The sequence below is a fragment of the Suricata suricatta genome, chromosome 14 (genome assembly GCF_006229205.1).
Source record: "Suricata suricatta isolate VVHF042 chromosome 14, meerkat_22Aug2017_6uvM2_HiC, whole genome shotgun sequence".
In the NCBI taxonomy this organism is placed as follows: Eukaryota; Metazoa; Chordata; class Mammalia; order Carnivora; family Herpestidae; genus Suricata; species Suricata suricatta.
The window spans coordinates 84,430,174-84,445,655 of record NC_043713.1 but is presented as its reverse complement, the minus strand read 5'-3'; the positions used below and the strand labels follow the sequence as shown (position 1 = coordinate 84,445,655).

The window sequence follows — 15,482 nt, the reverse complement described above, 5'->3', positions numbered from 1 at the left end:
GGTCATGGGGGGGCTCAGTTATGACCATGACGGGTCGTGTGGGGGCTCAGTTATGACCATGACGGGTCGTGTGGGGGCTCAGTTATGACAGTGACAGGGCGTGGGGGGGCTCAGTTATGACGGTGACAGGTCGTGTGGGGGCTCAGTTATGACGGTGACAGGTTGTGGGGGGCTCAGTTATGATGGTGTCAGGGCGTGGGGGGGCTCAGTTATGACGGTGACAGATTGTGGGGGGGCTCAGTTACTGTGACAGGTCATGGGAGGGCTCAGTTACTGTGACACAGTAGGAAACCAGGAGAGGAAGAGGCATTTGTCGTGCTCGGCCAGGGGCTGTTTAATCGCGCTGTTTTCTGTGCAGCCCAGCTCCGGGCTTCCACACGGCGCGGGCTCAGCTGCCTTGTCCTGCCCTCGGCGCTCGGAAGCAGGGGTCCCTTGGGGGTCTGAGCCGATGGCTCTGCCTAAATGTAGATCTGGTCAGGTGTTTCGCAAAGCTGTGCTGTGGCTGGGGAGGGGGCGTCCCCAACCCACTGCCGGGCCTGAAGGCCGCTGAGCCTGACTGTTGACGTGTCTGGGAAGCAGAGGCTGGCCCCTCCTCGGGAGCTCCCAAGTCCTTTGAGATGGTGACGCCTGGCTTCCGGTTCTTCTCCCAAGTCCATAGGCATCACCTGTCGCCAGTGGCCAAGGTGTTGGGTCTGTTTTGTGGAACAAGGATCCCTGGGAGCCTCGTTGCTTGGTGTGATCCGGGACCTGGTGGCATCAGCCTCCCCAGGGATGTGCCTGGAAATGCAGAGGCTCAGGCCTGTGACCTCCCGAATCTGCATTTTCTCAGTGTGCCCGGCGGATTCGTGGGCAGGTCTAGATTGAGCAGCCCTGGTCTGGACCAGGGGTGGGCAAATTATGGCTCCTCAGGCAGCCCTCTGCCTGTTTTGTAAATAAAGTTTTATTGGCACATAACCATGCCCATTTGTTTGCATTTTCACTGCTTTCAAGTTAGAAACCGCATATACATGAGCAGTTGTGACAGAAACCAGTGAGCCTATGGCTGTGCAGAGAAAGCCAGCGGTTCCTTGTCTGAAACACCAGTTCTCAAGCCTGGATGCCCGTTGGGAGTTTAAGTACCCTGAGCCCGGGTCTCACCCCAGGATTCTGATGTGGGTGCATCTTGGGCGTCAGGACTCCCCAGAGCTCCCCAGGCAACGCGTGCCGCTGTCGGGCGGTGAGATCCTTGGCTCCGAATTGCCTGTGAGACGCAGCAAGTGCAGGTCACGGCCATGGACGCCTGAGACCCAGAGGCAGGGCCCTAGAAGGGGTCCGTCCTCACTGTGTTAGCCATCTTCCTGCCTGCTGCCCTAGACCACCAAAGGCTTTCCTTCAGATTTTCAGAGACTGAGCGGGCTGTGGTTGCGGGGGAGGGGGGTGCTGTGAGTTGGCGCCCCTGTCTTGCCCCATAAACCTGGAGTGAATGGAGCACCCCATTGACTCGGCATAGCAGGAGGTCAAGCGGACGGCTGTTCGTGTGCTGAGGGCTCTCCCACCAGACAGCGCGTTTCAGGCCAGGACGGACCCGGCTCCTCCCTTCGTACCCCTGCACTGGCGCCATTCAGCTTCGGGTGCCGGCCACCCCCCACCGAGGGAGATGGCGGTCGGGTCACAAGACGCCAGGAGCCTGTTGGGGGCTCTCTGCCTTGACTCCAGAGCGGCCTCACAGGTGCTGAAGTAGCGGGTGTTGCCGCACGCCCCTTCCTCCTCACCCCTGCCCCCGGGGCTTGATAGAGTGTCCGGGTGGAGGCTGCAGCGGCCGGCTCAGGGGTCACAGCCCCAGGTGGGAAGTGATGGGAATGTCTGCTGGGGCCCCGAGCCTCCCCGTGAGGCGGGTGCAACAGTGGGGGGTGGGGGGTGCTGGCCGAGGGGCGGGTGGAGGCGGCTGGAGAGGGGCTGGGTGTGGCCAGGGCTAACTTGGGCCTAAGGGTCCTGGCACTGCTGTTTACCAGGTTTGTCACTCGGCCACTCTGTGCCTCTGTTTCCTCCTCTGTAAAGTGGGAGAGCGAAGGGGGTGGCAAAGGAGGTGATCGGGGCTCAGAGAGCAGCGCCCAGCGCGGGGCACTCCGGGCTGCGTAGGGTGTTCCAGCTGTGGCGTGGATGCTGACCGGGGATGCCCAAAGACTCACCAACCAAGGCCCCAGATTCTGGTCGGAGGGGAAGTAGGGGCTTGGCAGGACCGTGTGCACTGCCACCGGGCCATCCGCTCCCCTCCCTCGGAGCCCGCGAGGCAGTGCCTCTCTGCACCTGCTGTCCTACCGTGCGGGATGGGAACGGTGCTCGCTGCCCTCTGTCAGAGGTTGCTAAGGATGTTAAACGGGAGCAAGGTGCTTGGCATGGCGCCAGGGACAGGGCGCCTCTGCGGACAGAACCCCGGTCACCACTCCCGTCCGTTTCCACTGTCACCACCTCCGGGACTCGGGAGGGCCAGGAGCTGGTTAGCTGGACGTGCACAGCCCAGCGTGGGGTGTGCAGGAAGCCCTGGGGAAGTGCCGGCATCTTCCTGGAGCGGCCTCTCCAGGACTTGGGGGGGCACGCGGGGAGGTTCTCAGCTCAGTGCGGGCACAGGTGCGGGCTCAGCCCTGCTTCGGCAGGAGGCATGGGTGCAGGCTGGGCCTCTGTGGGTGGGAGCCACACTCCTGGCCATGCTGGGGTGGACAGTGGCCTGCTTCGTGGCCTGAGGATGAGAGCCCATGGGGCTTTGAGGCCCCACCAGCCCAGACCCAGGGGATGCGACAGGAGCTTCCTGGTAGGTGGCCCAGGGTTGAGCCCGTGTGGCCCTAAAAGGTTTGGGGTGAGGATGCTGCCTGGGCAGGAGTTAGGGTAGAGAAGCAGCCGAAGGCGGTGTTGGGAATGCCAAACTGCTTGTGGTTGGAAAGCCCCAGCCCAGCCCCCGGCATCAGGTTCCCAGGTTTGCAGAAGTCAGCCAGTGTGACAGCTGGAGACGGTAGCCACACCGGGTGGCCCCCGGGGCAGGGCACTGCTCCCCGATCAGCTGCGCGCTCTCTCTGGCCGCAGAGCCTGCTCCCTGGTGCCCGCTGCCCTCCCGGGACAGTGTGCAGAGGCCCGTCTTGGGACAAAGCGGGAAACCTCTCTTCCTGCTGCCACCTGCTGGGGCGGCTCCGAAAGAGGCTTTGCCTTTAGGGTGTGAGAGGTGAGAGGTGGTCACAGCTCCCAGGCCATGGTGAGTTCGCGCCGTGTTTGAGGGGGGTTGGTGGGGGGGGGACGGGCCAGTTAGGGGGTGGCAGCAACATGGGGGGGGCTGGAGAGGCGGTTCGAGTCCTGCTGTTCTGCTCCCCTCGCCTCCTCTTACAGGGTGGAGGGGGCGCTTAGAGAAGGGTGTTTCGGGGTGACCACTGGTGTGGCTTTGGAGAGCCCAGGCCGCCCTCCCTTGCAAGTGTGCAGACCCACGCTCCGGGCCTGCACATCCCAGAGTGCCCTGGGCCCAGGCAGGGTCTCGGAGGTTCGTGAGTTCCTGGTGCGGAGGAAAGATGCAGGGAGAGAGTGGAGCCTGCCCGCCCCCACCTTCTCCACCTGCTGCTGGGGTCTCTGCCTCCCCGCATGACCGTACTCCTACTGCACACCGAACTGCGTCTTGGGGGGGTTCATTGTCGTTTCCCTTGGCTCATTGGAATCGGAAGATGGCCTGGTTTGGCAGTTGCCACCAGGGAGGACCTTGGGGTGGACAAGAGAGTCAGCGTGTGCTTTAAGAGAAACCCGGCGGGGCAGAAAGGAAGCCGGGCAGCCTCCCGGGAAGGAGCCGGAGCCCCCTCCTCCTCCCCTCTCCTGCTGAGGGCATGCTTGGCAGCCCAGCGCCCGCCTCCCCGCTGGGCAGGAGATGAAAAAAGAGTCCCTCTGACTTGCCCTTGACGCTAGCAGAGCAAGCCCGCTACAGTGACGAGTGGGTCCTTCGGGCCCCGGGCGCCCCTCCCACCTGCCCATTTCACAGACGTGGTGATGGGCCGAGAGGTGGCCGAGCTTCACCAGGGATGCGTCCCGGGCTCTCCGGTGCTCCCTCTGCTCTGGCCTTGTAGGCCCGCCAGGGCCCTCGCCCTGCCGTCGAGGCTTCGGCCCCACTGACACCCACGCTAGACTCCACTCCTGTCAGGGTTCTCTTGTTTCGGCCCCTGGTCCCAGGGGCTGAGGTGGGCATGCTGAATAGCCCTGCTTCCACAGGGAAGAATCAACATAGAGAGGTTAAGATCCTCGTCCAAGGTCACACAGCCACCGAGGGGAGGAGTCAGGAGTTGAGTCCAGGCTTCTGAGGTCTGCACCTGCCCCTGGGGCTCTGGCCGCCCTAGACCCCATGGGCTGTGGTGCCCCAGGCTGTGGCCCCCGGGGCATCCTCCGCCTGCAGCCTCCGGCGGCTGGCTCGGGCCAGGGGCCGGTCCCCTCTGCTGGGAGCGTGCACTGGGCGGAGGCTCACCTGCCTCTCTGTCCCCCCCCGTCCCGGGCCCTGCAGCAGCAGCAGCAGCAGCAGCAGCAGCAGCAGCAGATGCCCCGGAGCGGCCAGGAGGAGAAGGAGGAGAAGGACAAGGACAAGGAGGCCGAGAAGGAGGAGGAGAAGCCCGACGTGGAGAACGACAAGGAGGAGCTGATCAAGTAAGGCCCTTGCCCCGCAGCGGGCGGAGCGGAGCGGGGGGAGGGGGGGGGCGGGCGCTGCTGGCAGCCCCCTCCGCAGACGCACGTGGGGGGAGCGGCCTGGCATCTGTGTGGAGGCCTGCCGGGAAGGGCGGCGTCTTCGGCTCTGCCTGAACCTGACAGCCCCTCTTCCGGAAGCCTGCCCGTCCCCCGCCCCCTCTCCTCCTCAAACCCTCTGGAGACCTCCGAGACTGATAGCTCATTTGAGCTCTACTCCTGAGCTAATAAATCCAGGCAATGACTTTGGAGCTCTTTGCCTCCCCGTCTCCTCCCTCTCCTCCGCCGAGTCTCCTGAGACGCCAGGCGGGGGAAGGGGGGATCAGAGGAGCTGGCGAAGGACCAGGTATGCAGGCGGGCCCTGCCCTCACCTTTAGAATTATCGCTGTCAGCGTGAGTTCTTGCAGATCAAGGCACAGCCTCCGGTGCCTGCCCGGGGCGGGTGCTGAGCGCAGGCAGCTGGAGATGGCGCCAGGAAGGGGGGCGGGCACGGCTTCGCGCCAGGTACCTGGAGTGGGCTCAGGAATGTGGCTTCAGAGAACATCTGGCCTCGCCACCCTCTGTCTCCCAGACGTCCAGGGAGGGACTTCCGGGAGATGAGCGGGCGTGGGGGTGGTAGGTCTGCGCCCCTTGTGTTGGCCTCTGAGAAAGCCCCAGCCCTGCGTGCCGAGGTCACACGCAGCCCCCACGCCCGGCCCGGCAGAGGCCTGGCAGGAGACTTCCCTCCTGCGTATCCTGCAAGGCACAGTGACCCATGACAACCCCGCGAGCAAGTGAAGCCGCTGCGGGTCCCGGAGCCCCGCCGAGAGCGGCTCTGAGTCGGGGAGTCAGGCAGCCTCGCAGGCCAGGCCTGTGCCCCGCGCGGCCGAGCCAGCAGGGCTGCAGGTGGGGGCAGAGAGCACCTGTTGGGGTGTGAGATGATTTTGCGGGCGACACTGGCCTGGGCCCTCAGAGCCGTCCCGTCCGGTTACCTGCCGGCTCGTGCGTCTGCCGCATGAGCACGGGGGGCGCCGCAGAGAGCTGGGGGCGCAGCCCCTCGTCCGGGGAATGAGGAAGGCTTGCGGCTCGCTGCTCACCAGCCCCTCCCAGCCCCCCCCATTGAGCTTCCTAGCATCCGAGTAACAGACTCCCTGACAGCCCGCGCCCGTCGAGCATAGGAAAGCAGGTCTCCTGCAGCTTCGTCTGGCCTCCGGCTCAGGCGAAGTGTCGCCCTCTCTGGCCTTTAGGGAGAAGACAGACGACACCTCTGGGGAGGACAACGATGAGAAAGAGGCCGTGGCCTCTAAAGGCCGGAAAACTGCCAACAGCCAGGGCAGACGCAAAGGCCGCATCACCCGCTCCATGGCCAACGAGGCCAACAGCGAGGAGGCGGTCACCCCGCAGCAGGGCGCCGAGCTGGGTGAGCTGCGGGCCGGGGAGGACGGAGGGTTCTGGAACCTGATTTTGGCTTCTGAGCTCACTGTGTGGCCTGGGACGGACTCCTGAGCTCTTCTGTGTTCTGCACATGGGCTTGCCCTTTGTGGGCCGGGTTTGGAGGAGCCTGCGACCGCCGGTGGGCTGGGAAGGTTAGTGCCTGTCGGCCCCCACGACCCTGGGCCAGGGCGGCTCACATAAAAGTCCTGATCCCCAGTTCAGATTCTGTTTCTTGGTCAGAAACTCTGGCTGCACTTGGCCCCCATTCTGCCAGGGAGCAGGTGTTGCTGAGTTGCCGCAACCCCTTGTTGGAAGGACCTAGGCACAGACTGTCCCCACCCCCAGCCCTGGCAGCACCTGGGTTCAGACTTGCCTTCTGTGGGCCTCAGTTTCTCCTGCTCCGTGGGTCTCAGCCTCACCCCCCACCCCAAGTTGGGGGTGGGGGCAAGAGAGACAAACTGAGTGGCAGTTCTCAAGTTCAGCCACAGGGGGGCAGCCAGCGTGTGTTCTTCATCTCTGGGCTGTTTTGGCCGTTGGGGGGCCCGCGCTTCCGCCGCTGGGGGACCCCTCACCCTGGGCCCTGGCGCTCAGGTTCAGGCCCTGCCACCAGGACGCCTTCCTAGGGAGGGAGGTGGTGGAGGTGACGTTTCATTTCTCACAGATGCCCCTAACCCCACACCCAGCGTGTGTGCCAGACGCCTGTCCCTTCTTCCTGGGGGAGGTAATTCATACCCATTTCACAGATGGGCTGTTTGAGTCTTAGGGGAAGGACGTTTCCTCCCTAGTCATGGAGTCAGCTGGGATTCAGTCACAAATTTCATGTGACTCCTGTAGGCTTTCGCCGGCTACCCCTGTGCCCGGAGGCCGAGGGCAGCAGGCTTCCCTCCGCAGTGTGGCGGTGGGTCTAACTTCCGGAGGCTCCCCCGGGCCCTCCAGCGGGCAGGCCAGCACCCCCACCCTGAGCTCAGACTTCACGGTGTGTCCCTGTGAGGGTCCCTCGGAAGGAAGGGATTGCGAGCCATGGTGGCAGGGAGGGGGTGGGGGCCATCTCCCCTCTCCTGGCTCGAGCGGCCCCTCCTCACTCCCCTCCTGCCGGAACGTCTCCCGCTGGTCAGCTGGCATCTGCTGAGCACACGCTTTGGGCCTGGTGCTGTTCCAGGCCCTGAGTGCACGAAGCTGGTCCCTCACGTGTGCCCCCTTCAGGAGACCTTAAGCAATTTGCAGGGCAAGGCCAGGCATCTGTCTGGTGGAACTTGGATGAGAGGCCCCAGACGTGCCACAGTGGAGGCCTGGCCAGCTCTGCCTGGTGACCCGGGCAGCCGGTCCCGTGGAGAGCCCCACCCTTGCACGGGGAGGGGGTATATAGCGCTCTACCTCTGCAGAGAGCTTGCTCTGCCAGGGACCCTTTAATCCCCAGAGGCAGCCTGCCTGGGTGTTGATTGTCACAGTTGGAGTGGGGACTACGGGCATCTGGTGGGTTTAGACAAGGGGTGTCACATCCGGCCCTCGGTGAGTCCGCGCCCAGACGAGGTCCCTGACCACCTGGAGCTCACATTCCTGTGCCCCTCAGGCAGTCGCCATGCTTTGGGGGCAGGCGCCCCCTTCCCAACCACGTGCATGCACACGTGGCTCTCACAGTGGAGGTCCCGGACCATCTCCGTCTGAGTTCCCGCCTGTAAAACGGGCTCATTACGGCACCCCAAGCCCAGCGGGCTGCGTCGGGGACCCAGTCACCCCCGGGGCCGCCACCAATGCGCCCGCCTTCCTTCCTAGCTTCGATGGAGATGAACGAGAGCTCTCGCTGGACAGAAGAGGAGATGGAGACCGCCAAGAAAGGTGAGGCCTCCGCGGGCCCCCACCACGCCCGCCTTGCGCCCAGGTCCCCAGGTGCGCCTGCCGTGGAGCGGGTGGCACGGTGGGCCTCAAGGGGGGCTCCGGTGCCTCGGGGGGACAGTCTCTGCTTTAGGGGTGCTCTCGGGGTGCTCACGTCTCCTGGGAGCCTCTGTTCGCTCGCCCGAAGAGGGAGGGGTCTGTGGGGCTGCGTCATCAGGCTCCACAGGGGGTCCCGAGGGCGGCCAGAGCCAGCTCGGAAGCCGTGCAGCTCACGCTGTGCACGTGGGCAGCTGGCGGCCTCTGTCATCTCTGGGCTCCGCACACTGGGGCCCCGTGCAGCAGGCGTCTTGGAGGGGAGGGACGGAACTTGCCGGCAGCCAGCACGGTGGGGCCACAGGGCCAACGGCGGCGTCCTCTCTGGTGGCTGGTGGTCATGTGCTGTGGTACTGACTTGGTGTCCTGCCTTAGAAGCCAGCTGTGTGGTCAGGGGAGCCAGGATCGCCGGGTCCTTCGCTTCCGGGCTCAGTGACCGAGCTCTGTGTCTCAGTTTCCCCATCTGTGAAATGGGAGAGGCATCCGGATTGATCGCGGGGAACCAGAGATCACAGGCTTCAAGGGGTCCGAGGGTGGGCCCTGCGGTGACTCTTACAGGACCACATCGTGTGGCTTCCCCTGGTCTCTGGGCCCACTCCTCCCCTGCCTGTGCCCAGGGCTGACCGGAAGGCTGAGGCCAGGCGGCACCCGACCCCATGCACCTGCCTGCCCTCACTTACATGATCTCAGCCCCGAGAAGTGGCTCTCATGTCTGTCCCAGTGAGGTGAGGAGTGAGGCCAGGATGGCCAGGGTCCCGGAGCTGGTGCACGGAGGCCCTGCGGCTCTTGTCCTGCCAAGGCCTCGCCACCGATGTGCCGCTTCTAGTGCCCAGAGCTTCAGGACATGACTCACAGAGGGAACCGATGGCCTTTCTGGTGAGGGCCCTGGGCACCCGGGGCAGGCGACTCTGAGGACAATGTGGCCTCCAGGCCGAGCCGGGATGGAGACGGAGACCCGGCTGTCTGCCCTGCCCCCACCCTCCACCCCAGGGAGGGGGCCTGAGTGGGCCACCCTGGGGTTTCAGGATCCGACCAGGAGCAGCCGCCCCCTGCCCCTCTGAGGCCCCAGCCCCCCTTCTTCCAAACTCCCAGCCCTCCAGTGAAGGAGGCCCCCAGGGGAGGGTCCGCCCTGGGCGATGAGAGGTTTCCAGTGGGTCAGGGCAGAGCCCGTGGGGGCGACTCTGCTTCAGGGCACAGGGGTGCTGGCAGCCCCATGGCGGGGGCTGTTGGTTTTGTCTGTCACCTGTCCGCTTTGTGGTCCTAGTGTGGACTGCACCTCGGGTGCAAAAGAGGGTTTACGTTTACTGAGGTTGTGTGATTTTTTTTACCTCCTCCTCACTCAATTTTGGCAAAACATGCAGAACGTAACATTCACCATTGGGACTGTTTAAAAGGGTACGAGTCAGTGGCATGAAGCACGTTCACGGTGTTGCACAGCCGTCACTGTCTGGTTCCAGACGGTTTATCACCCTAGACGGAAACCCCGTGCCCACGAGCGGTCACATGGCCTCTGGCCTCCACTAACTCCTTTCCGTCTCGGGGTTTGGCTGGTCCGGGCTTTCACCTGAATGGATCCTGCAGTCCGCGCTCACCTGCATCGTGTGGTCGAGGTCCAGCCACGCCGAGCATGTGCGCCTCGGTCACGGCTGCGCTCTGTTCCGCACACCGACGACCCCATCCTGCCGTGCGTTCATTCGTCTGCTGGCTGATGGACATGTGGGTTGTTTCCACCTTTTGGCTGTTGTGACCAGAGCGGCCAGAAACGTGTGTGAATTGCATGGGAGACACCCCCCCCCACGTCTCTGATACCCCCCAGGCAACCCCCCTGGCACCCCCACACCCACCGGGAGCCAGAGGCACCCCTGCAGGCCCCCGGACCACCCGTCTGCGCCCCGCAGCCCCTGCCCCCCGCAGCGTCTCCTGCCGCCACGGCAGCTCCGTCCCTGACGCCCTCCCGGTTGCCTGGGAACCGGAAGCCGGCCAAGTGGGCGGCCGTCCTCTCTGCCGCTGGGAAGGGCAGAGCTGGGGAAGGGAGGTCGGCGGGGATGACTCACCCGCCCAGACGGGGGTGCGCCCCACCGTCTCAAGGTTGGGGCCTTGCGGCGGCCGTGAGCTCATCCTGGGTCCTGCCCGCGAGACGGCGGCGCGAGAGCCCCCGGGGACCGGGCGGCTGAGGCCCTGCTCAGTGACATTTGTGATAATGCGATGAGCGCCGGCGTGCTCGTCGCCGTGAATTACCGCAGTCTGGACAATTCCTGCTGGGGTGGCTGCTGATGGCCGTGTGCCCCCCGGGGCGGCGGGCAGGGGCGGGGCGGGGAGGCAGGTGCCGGCGGCCCCAGCGACTCTTCCTCGGCAGCCAGGGCAGGAGGCCAGGGATGTTGTGGAGCACCCCCCTCCAGCGCTCAGAAACCCAGGAAGGGACCCAAGAAAGGCCAGTGCCTCCCCAGCGCAGGGCAGGGGTACCTGCAGACGACCCACCTGGGCCCTCCCCTGGGACCACCTGTCCCCGGGGCCTCGAAGGCACTTAGCACCTCAGTGCTGCCCCGAGCACCCTGAAAGGCTGCCAGCAGCGTGGCCTTGAAGCCAGGGGCCCCCTGTGCCCAGAGAAAAAGCAGACCTTCTGGCTCTGTGACCTCAGGCAAGTCCATCCACCTCTCTGTGCCTTAGTTTCCTCGTAGGTGTGGTGAGAATTAGCGTACCCCCCACCGCGTGCGTTCCTGGAGGTATGTGACAGCGTAGAAACGCGGGGACTCCATCTGGGGGCCAGAGGTGGACGCCCAGGGGGGGCCGTGCTCCCCTCGGGCTCTAGGAGGAGTCCTGCCTCGCCCGCTCCAGCCTCCGGGGGCTGCCGCCGTCCTTGGCGATCCTTGGCCCGTGGGCACATCGCTCCCTTCTCTGGCCCCGTCTTCACATGGCCGTCTTCCCCGGGTGTGTCTCTGTCCACGTTTTCCTCTTCTTATGAGGACCCGCCCTGATCCAGGATGATCTCATCTTCGTTTGGTCGCATCTGGAAAGTCTTCGACCAGGAAGGTCACTTTATAGGTGGTAGGTGGAGATGGAGTTTGGAGGGAGCACTGTTCAGTCCAGCACCGCCCCCAGTGAGGGTCTGACGGGGAAGCAAACACCGATGATGGGCGGTGAGGTCCTCGGCAGGCTCCGCTCCCCATCACTGCCTGTGACTCTGACCAGCCCCTCGGCCGTGTGCCCTTGGCCTGGCCCGTCCGTCGTGGCCTTGTTGCTCCTGTGCTGTGGCCATGTGGCTATATGGTTCTTAGTATACAGTAGGCGCTCAGAGGTGGTAGGCCTGCAGTTCCATGCAAAGACTTTGGAGCCTTCCTTGCTCCAGGAAGGCTTCCTTGTTCAAGGCCCAGCTCTGCCCCTTATGGCTGTGTGGCTGAGGGGCTTTGGGCCTTATGTGCCCATCTGGGAAGTGGGCTGGAGGGGAGTGACCTGAGTGAGCAGCTGTGGAGTGACTCTGGGAGGAGGTCCCACGGGCCAGAGAGGGCTCCCTCGAGACAGGGGCCCTTCTCGGTACTTCTCACTGAGTACTTCTCAGTACTGCTGGGTGCAAGGAGCGGCTAAGCCTTTACATGTGTTAAGTCCCATCATCCATACCAGTTTATGAAGCAGGTGCTGTTATTAGTTCTCTTATTCACAATTGGAAACTGAGGCTCAGAGAGGTTAAGTGAGGTGCCCAAGGCCACACAGCGATTAATTGGTAGAAGCTGAGAGTTGAACCCCCAATACTGTAGTAATGCAGTAGAAATGGGGCTGGTGTGAGGTTTCAACGAGTGAGTCCATGAGCTTGGCTGATATTAATCAAATAGTGAGGGAGTGAAGAGCATCCCAGCAGAAGGAACAGCATGTGCAAAGGTCGTTTGGCAGAGGCAGTGTGGTCCAGTAAGATGTTGAAATGCAGAGTGAGGGGGAGAGAGGCCAGAGACGGAGAGGCTGCTGAGATCCTGGTCTTCCCAGCTGTGGAAGAGAGTCGGGCTGTTTTTCTAAGATCGTGGGGAAGGGACGGAGCAGGGGACACGATGGCAGCAGGGTTCAGGGTGGGCAGGTGGGCACCGTCCCGTCTTGTGTGCGTGCAGCAGGGCTGCCTGCCCTGGAGCTCACACCGAGTCGGCCCTGAGCGTGTGCAGGAAGCGGCCTCCCCAGGAACTGGGCAGCTCCGGGGTGCTGGCTGCCTGCCCTCAGGCTCCGGGCCATGCTGGGCGGGAGGCACAGGCGGGCGCTGGGCGGGGATGGGAGGCTCTGGTTCCCCTGGGAAAGGTCGGCCTGGCCTGGCCCGGAGTCCTGACCCAGCTGTGCAGGGGGCCCTGGGCCCTGCTGGCAGCGGCGCATGCTGTCCCCGGCGTCTCTCCTGTGGTGGGTGGGATGCCAGCCAGGGAGGGCGCGAGGAGGCCCCCGGTCACACTGCTGCACGCCAGGAGCAGGGCCGGCCCAGCTCCACGCCGCCACCCTCCGTGGCCTCGGGTGGCCTGTCTGGCAAGGGGAGACAGGCGAGGTGAGTGGCTCAGGGCGGAGCTGCTGTGGGGCCAGGCGCTGGTGGCCCCGGGCGAGCCTGGCAGCCTGAGGGAGCCAAGGTGGGCCCCGGACCTCTTGGCAGCTCCTGTCAGCTCTGCCTGCAGGACCCCCGCCCCCACTTTCATGGAGAGTGAAGGAGAAACCACTAATTGCTTTGCACCCAAAGTGCTTGCTGTGCGCACTGGCTGCTTTAATTAGTTTTTACGGATGAAGAGTCTAAGGTTCAGGGAGGGGACGGGTGAGCCCCCAGCCACGGAGCTTGGACGAGCAGCCCTCCTCCGCCTTGCGTCCATCGCCAGAGCATCCTGCTGCAGGGAGCAGGGGTGCGGAGCCGTCCTCGCGCTCCGCCCGGACCGCAGGGCCCACAGGCGTGGGCAGTGGCGGGCAGTGCCCAGGGCCCGTCAGGTGTGCTGGGCCACTCCGGGGGCAGGGCTTCACGAGGGCCCAGCTGGGGATGGGGCCACCCCTCGAGTGGGGGCCTGAGGAAGGTTGATGTGTAGGGGTGGCGGTGTTATGGGCTGCTAGAGGGGACGGGGTGGCACCCCAGGGCTGACGCCAGCGGCGAGCCATTGTGGAGACGCCGCATCGAGGGCACGTTGCGTCCCTGCTCGGAAGTTTCTGGCGTGCGGTGGTTCACAAGGAGGAGGAAGTCGGTTTCTGCGCGGCCCCGTGGTGGGGGCGGACTCGGTGGGCAGGCTCCGACCCCTCTGTTCCTCGTCAGGCCCCTCCCCGCCCACCTCACCCCCAGGGGAGAGATGCACGCATCCCCGTCCACGCCGGGGACCCATCAGGGACGCAGCGGCTGGCACGGTCTCAGTGATGCCTGTTTGCGCGTGGCAGGTGCCCACCGGGGTGAGCACTCTGCGTGACTTATTCCCCCACGCGTGAGCGTCCACGTGTGCGCACGCGCAGGCCAAGTCGAGGTCCAGCAGGCTGAGCGATGAGCCCGGGCAGGAGGGGGGCGGGCGCCGCTCTGCCCTGCAGGAAAGCTGGACGCTGAGCGCGCAGTGTACTGTTTCCCCCGAGTAGAGGCGAGGCGACGCTGGGTCTTGCCCCGGCGACGGCTCTTCATCTCAAGTGTCTGTTTGATCGTGTGTGAGGGGAAGAGGCTGCTCTTTGACATTCTGCCGCCGACTTGCGGACACAATGAAATGGGCTAACATAGGCCTCGAGGCTCATTCTGAAAAGCATAGATGGAAAAAAAAGGTAGGTAAGTCAGAGTTCAGGTACGAGGGTGCTAGCCAGGATCCCCATGGGGTTTCAGGGCTGGCCGGAGTTCCGGAAGCGCAGACATGAAGTCAGTGCCTGACAAGGTCGCCACAGCTGAGTGGCCGGGTCCACGTCCAGCCCGCCTGGGGCTGGGGGTTCTGAAAGAAGGAAGCGCTGTGACTCAGGACAAAGCCTGCTAGGTTTCCCCCTCTCCTTCGACAGTGTTTCAGGCAGGAAAGTTTGTTTCACAAACTAGTTTCTTTGGAAAACGGCAGCTGGCAGGAGGGGGGTGGAGGTGTCCCTCTTGCGGGCAGCCTGTGCTCTTCGCGGAGGGAACAGAAAGCCTCAGGGTAGGAAGGCCTGGCTGGGCTTGGGGAGCCCGGGCGTTTCCTGGAAGGGGGTGCCAGTGTCCCAGACAGAAGAGCTGTGACATCCCTGAGACCCAGGTGGACGGAGTCCGTGGTGCTGCCAGGACCCTCCCCGCCCTGTGTGTATCGGACAGAGCTCACGGGTAGTGGGCTGGGGGTTCACAGACCCTCGGGAAGACCGCTGCCTGTGACGGGGACCTCCAGAGGGAGCCGGGGCAGGGACACCACAGGGACAGAGGCCTTCCTGGGAGCTGAGTCACTGCTCCCCTGTAACTGTTGGTCACAGGCCCCTGCATGGTGCACACAGCGCAGGGGAAGCTTCCCCCCGGGGGTGGCCAAGATAGGCAGGCGGCCGGGCCAAGCCCCGCCCCCCCACCGCCCCTGCCGGCCACGGTGCTGAGCCGCGTCCCCTGCAGCCACCCACTGCTCCTTCGTCTCCGTCTCGTTCGGAGCTCCAAGTATGTGACTCAGACCTCCTGGCTTGACTTCCTGTCTTGGTCAATTTCACTTCCTAGTTCCTGCCTCCTGACTTTTCAGAATGAAACTCTTTCCTTAGAAATTAGAAGTGGGGCTGGAGAATCCAGACCACATTGGCACAGCCCGCCACCTGGGCACGGGCCTGTGGGCATGCCCCTGGACGTGAGAGGTGGGCACCCTTGTCTAGGGAGGGTCCAGGTCACGCTGCTGGGGCACATGTTCAGCCCCCTTCTCTCAGGAGCCGACGAGAGGTGGCAGAGACAGTGTGGAGCATCCGCTGGGCCCCACACCCAGACCCTCGGGTGTCTGGCGCTGTGTTTGTTTGCCAAGTCCCTCCTGCTGCCTGACCGTTGCAGGTGCAGAGGAGGACGGTGCAGAGCAGTGGAGGCCAGGAACTGCTGTCAGGAGAGGTCGTGTCCTGGAGGGAACGCAGCCCCAGGACGGCAGGGTGGCTAGGGGAACGGCTCGAGACAGGCCAGTCAAGGAAGGCTTCTCTGAGGAGGCATCACTTGAGCAGAAGAAGACAGAGGCAGGGCTGTGAAAGACCCCTGCAGGCAGAGGAAACAGCTAGTGCAAATGCCCTGGGTCTCACTCAAGGGCCAGGCATGAGAGGTGCCAGGGGCTGGAGAGAGTGAGCGAGGCAGGAGGCAGGCAGCGGGCTGGCCGGTGGACAGGGCTGTTTCTGCAGGGCCTCGCGCCACACCGATGCCTTTGGGTTTTATTCTGAGAGGCTTGGGTCTTCGTCAGAAGACTTTTAAGTAGAGGAGGGACACAGCCGGATTGGTGTTCTTAAAAGCTCACTTGGACCTTCCCCGCAGGGCATGGAGTGAGGGACTCGGGCAGAAAGTCCTAGATCCCGGACATGGTTGAGATCCCAGCATG

At 64.2% G+C, this 15,482-nt stretch overlaps 1 protein-coding gene across 1 annotated transcript in view; it reads left to right on the top strand.

Moving 5' to 3' along the window:
* NCOR2 (nuclear receptor corepressor 2) overlaps positions 1-15,482 on the top strand; it is a 174,502-nt gene that overhangs the window by 104,987 nt on the left and 54,033 nt on the right. The window contains 3 exon segments of the mRNA XM_029921630.1: positions 4,502-4,641; positions 5,904-6,076; positions 7,864-7,926. Coding sequence (XP_029777490.1) covers positions 4,502-4,641; positions 5,904-6,076; positions 7,864-7,926 — 376 coding nt within the window.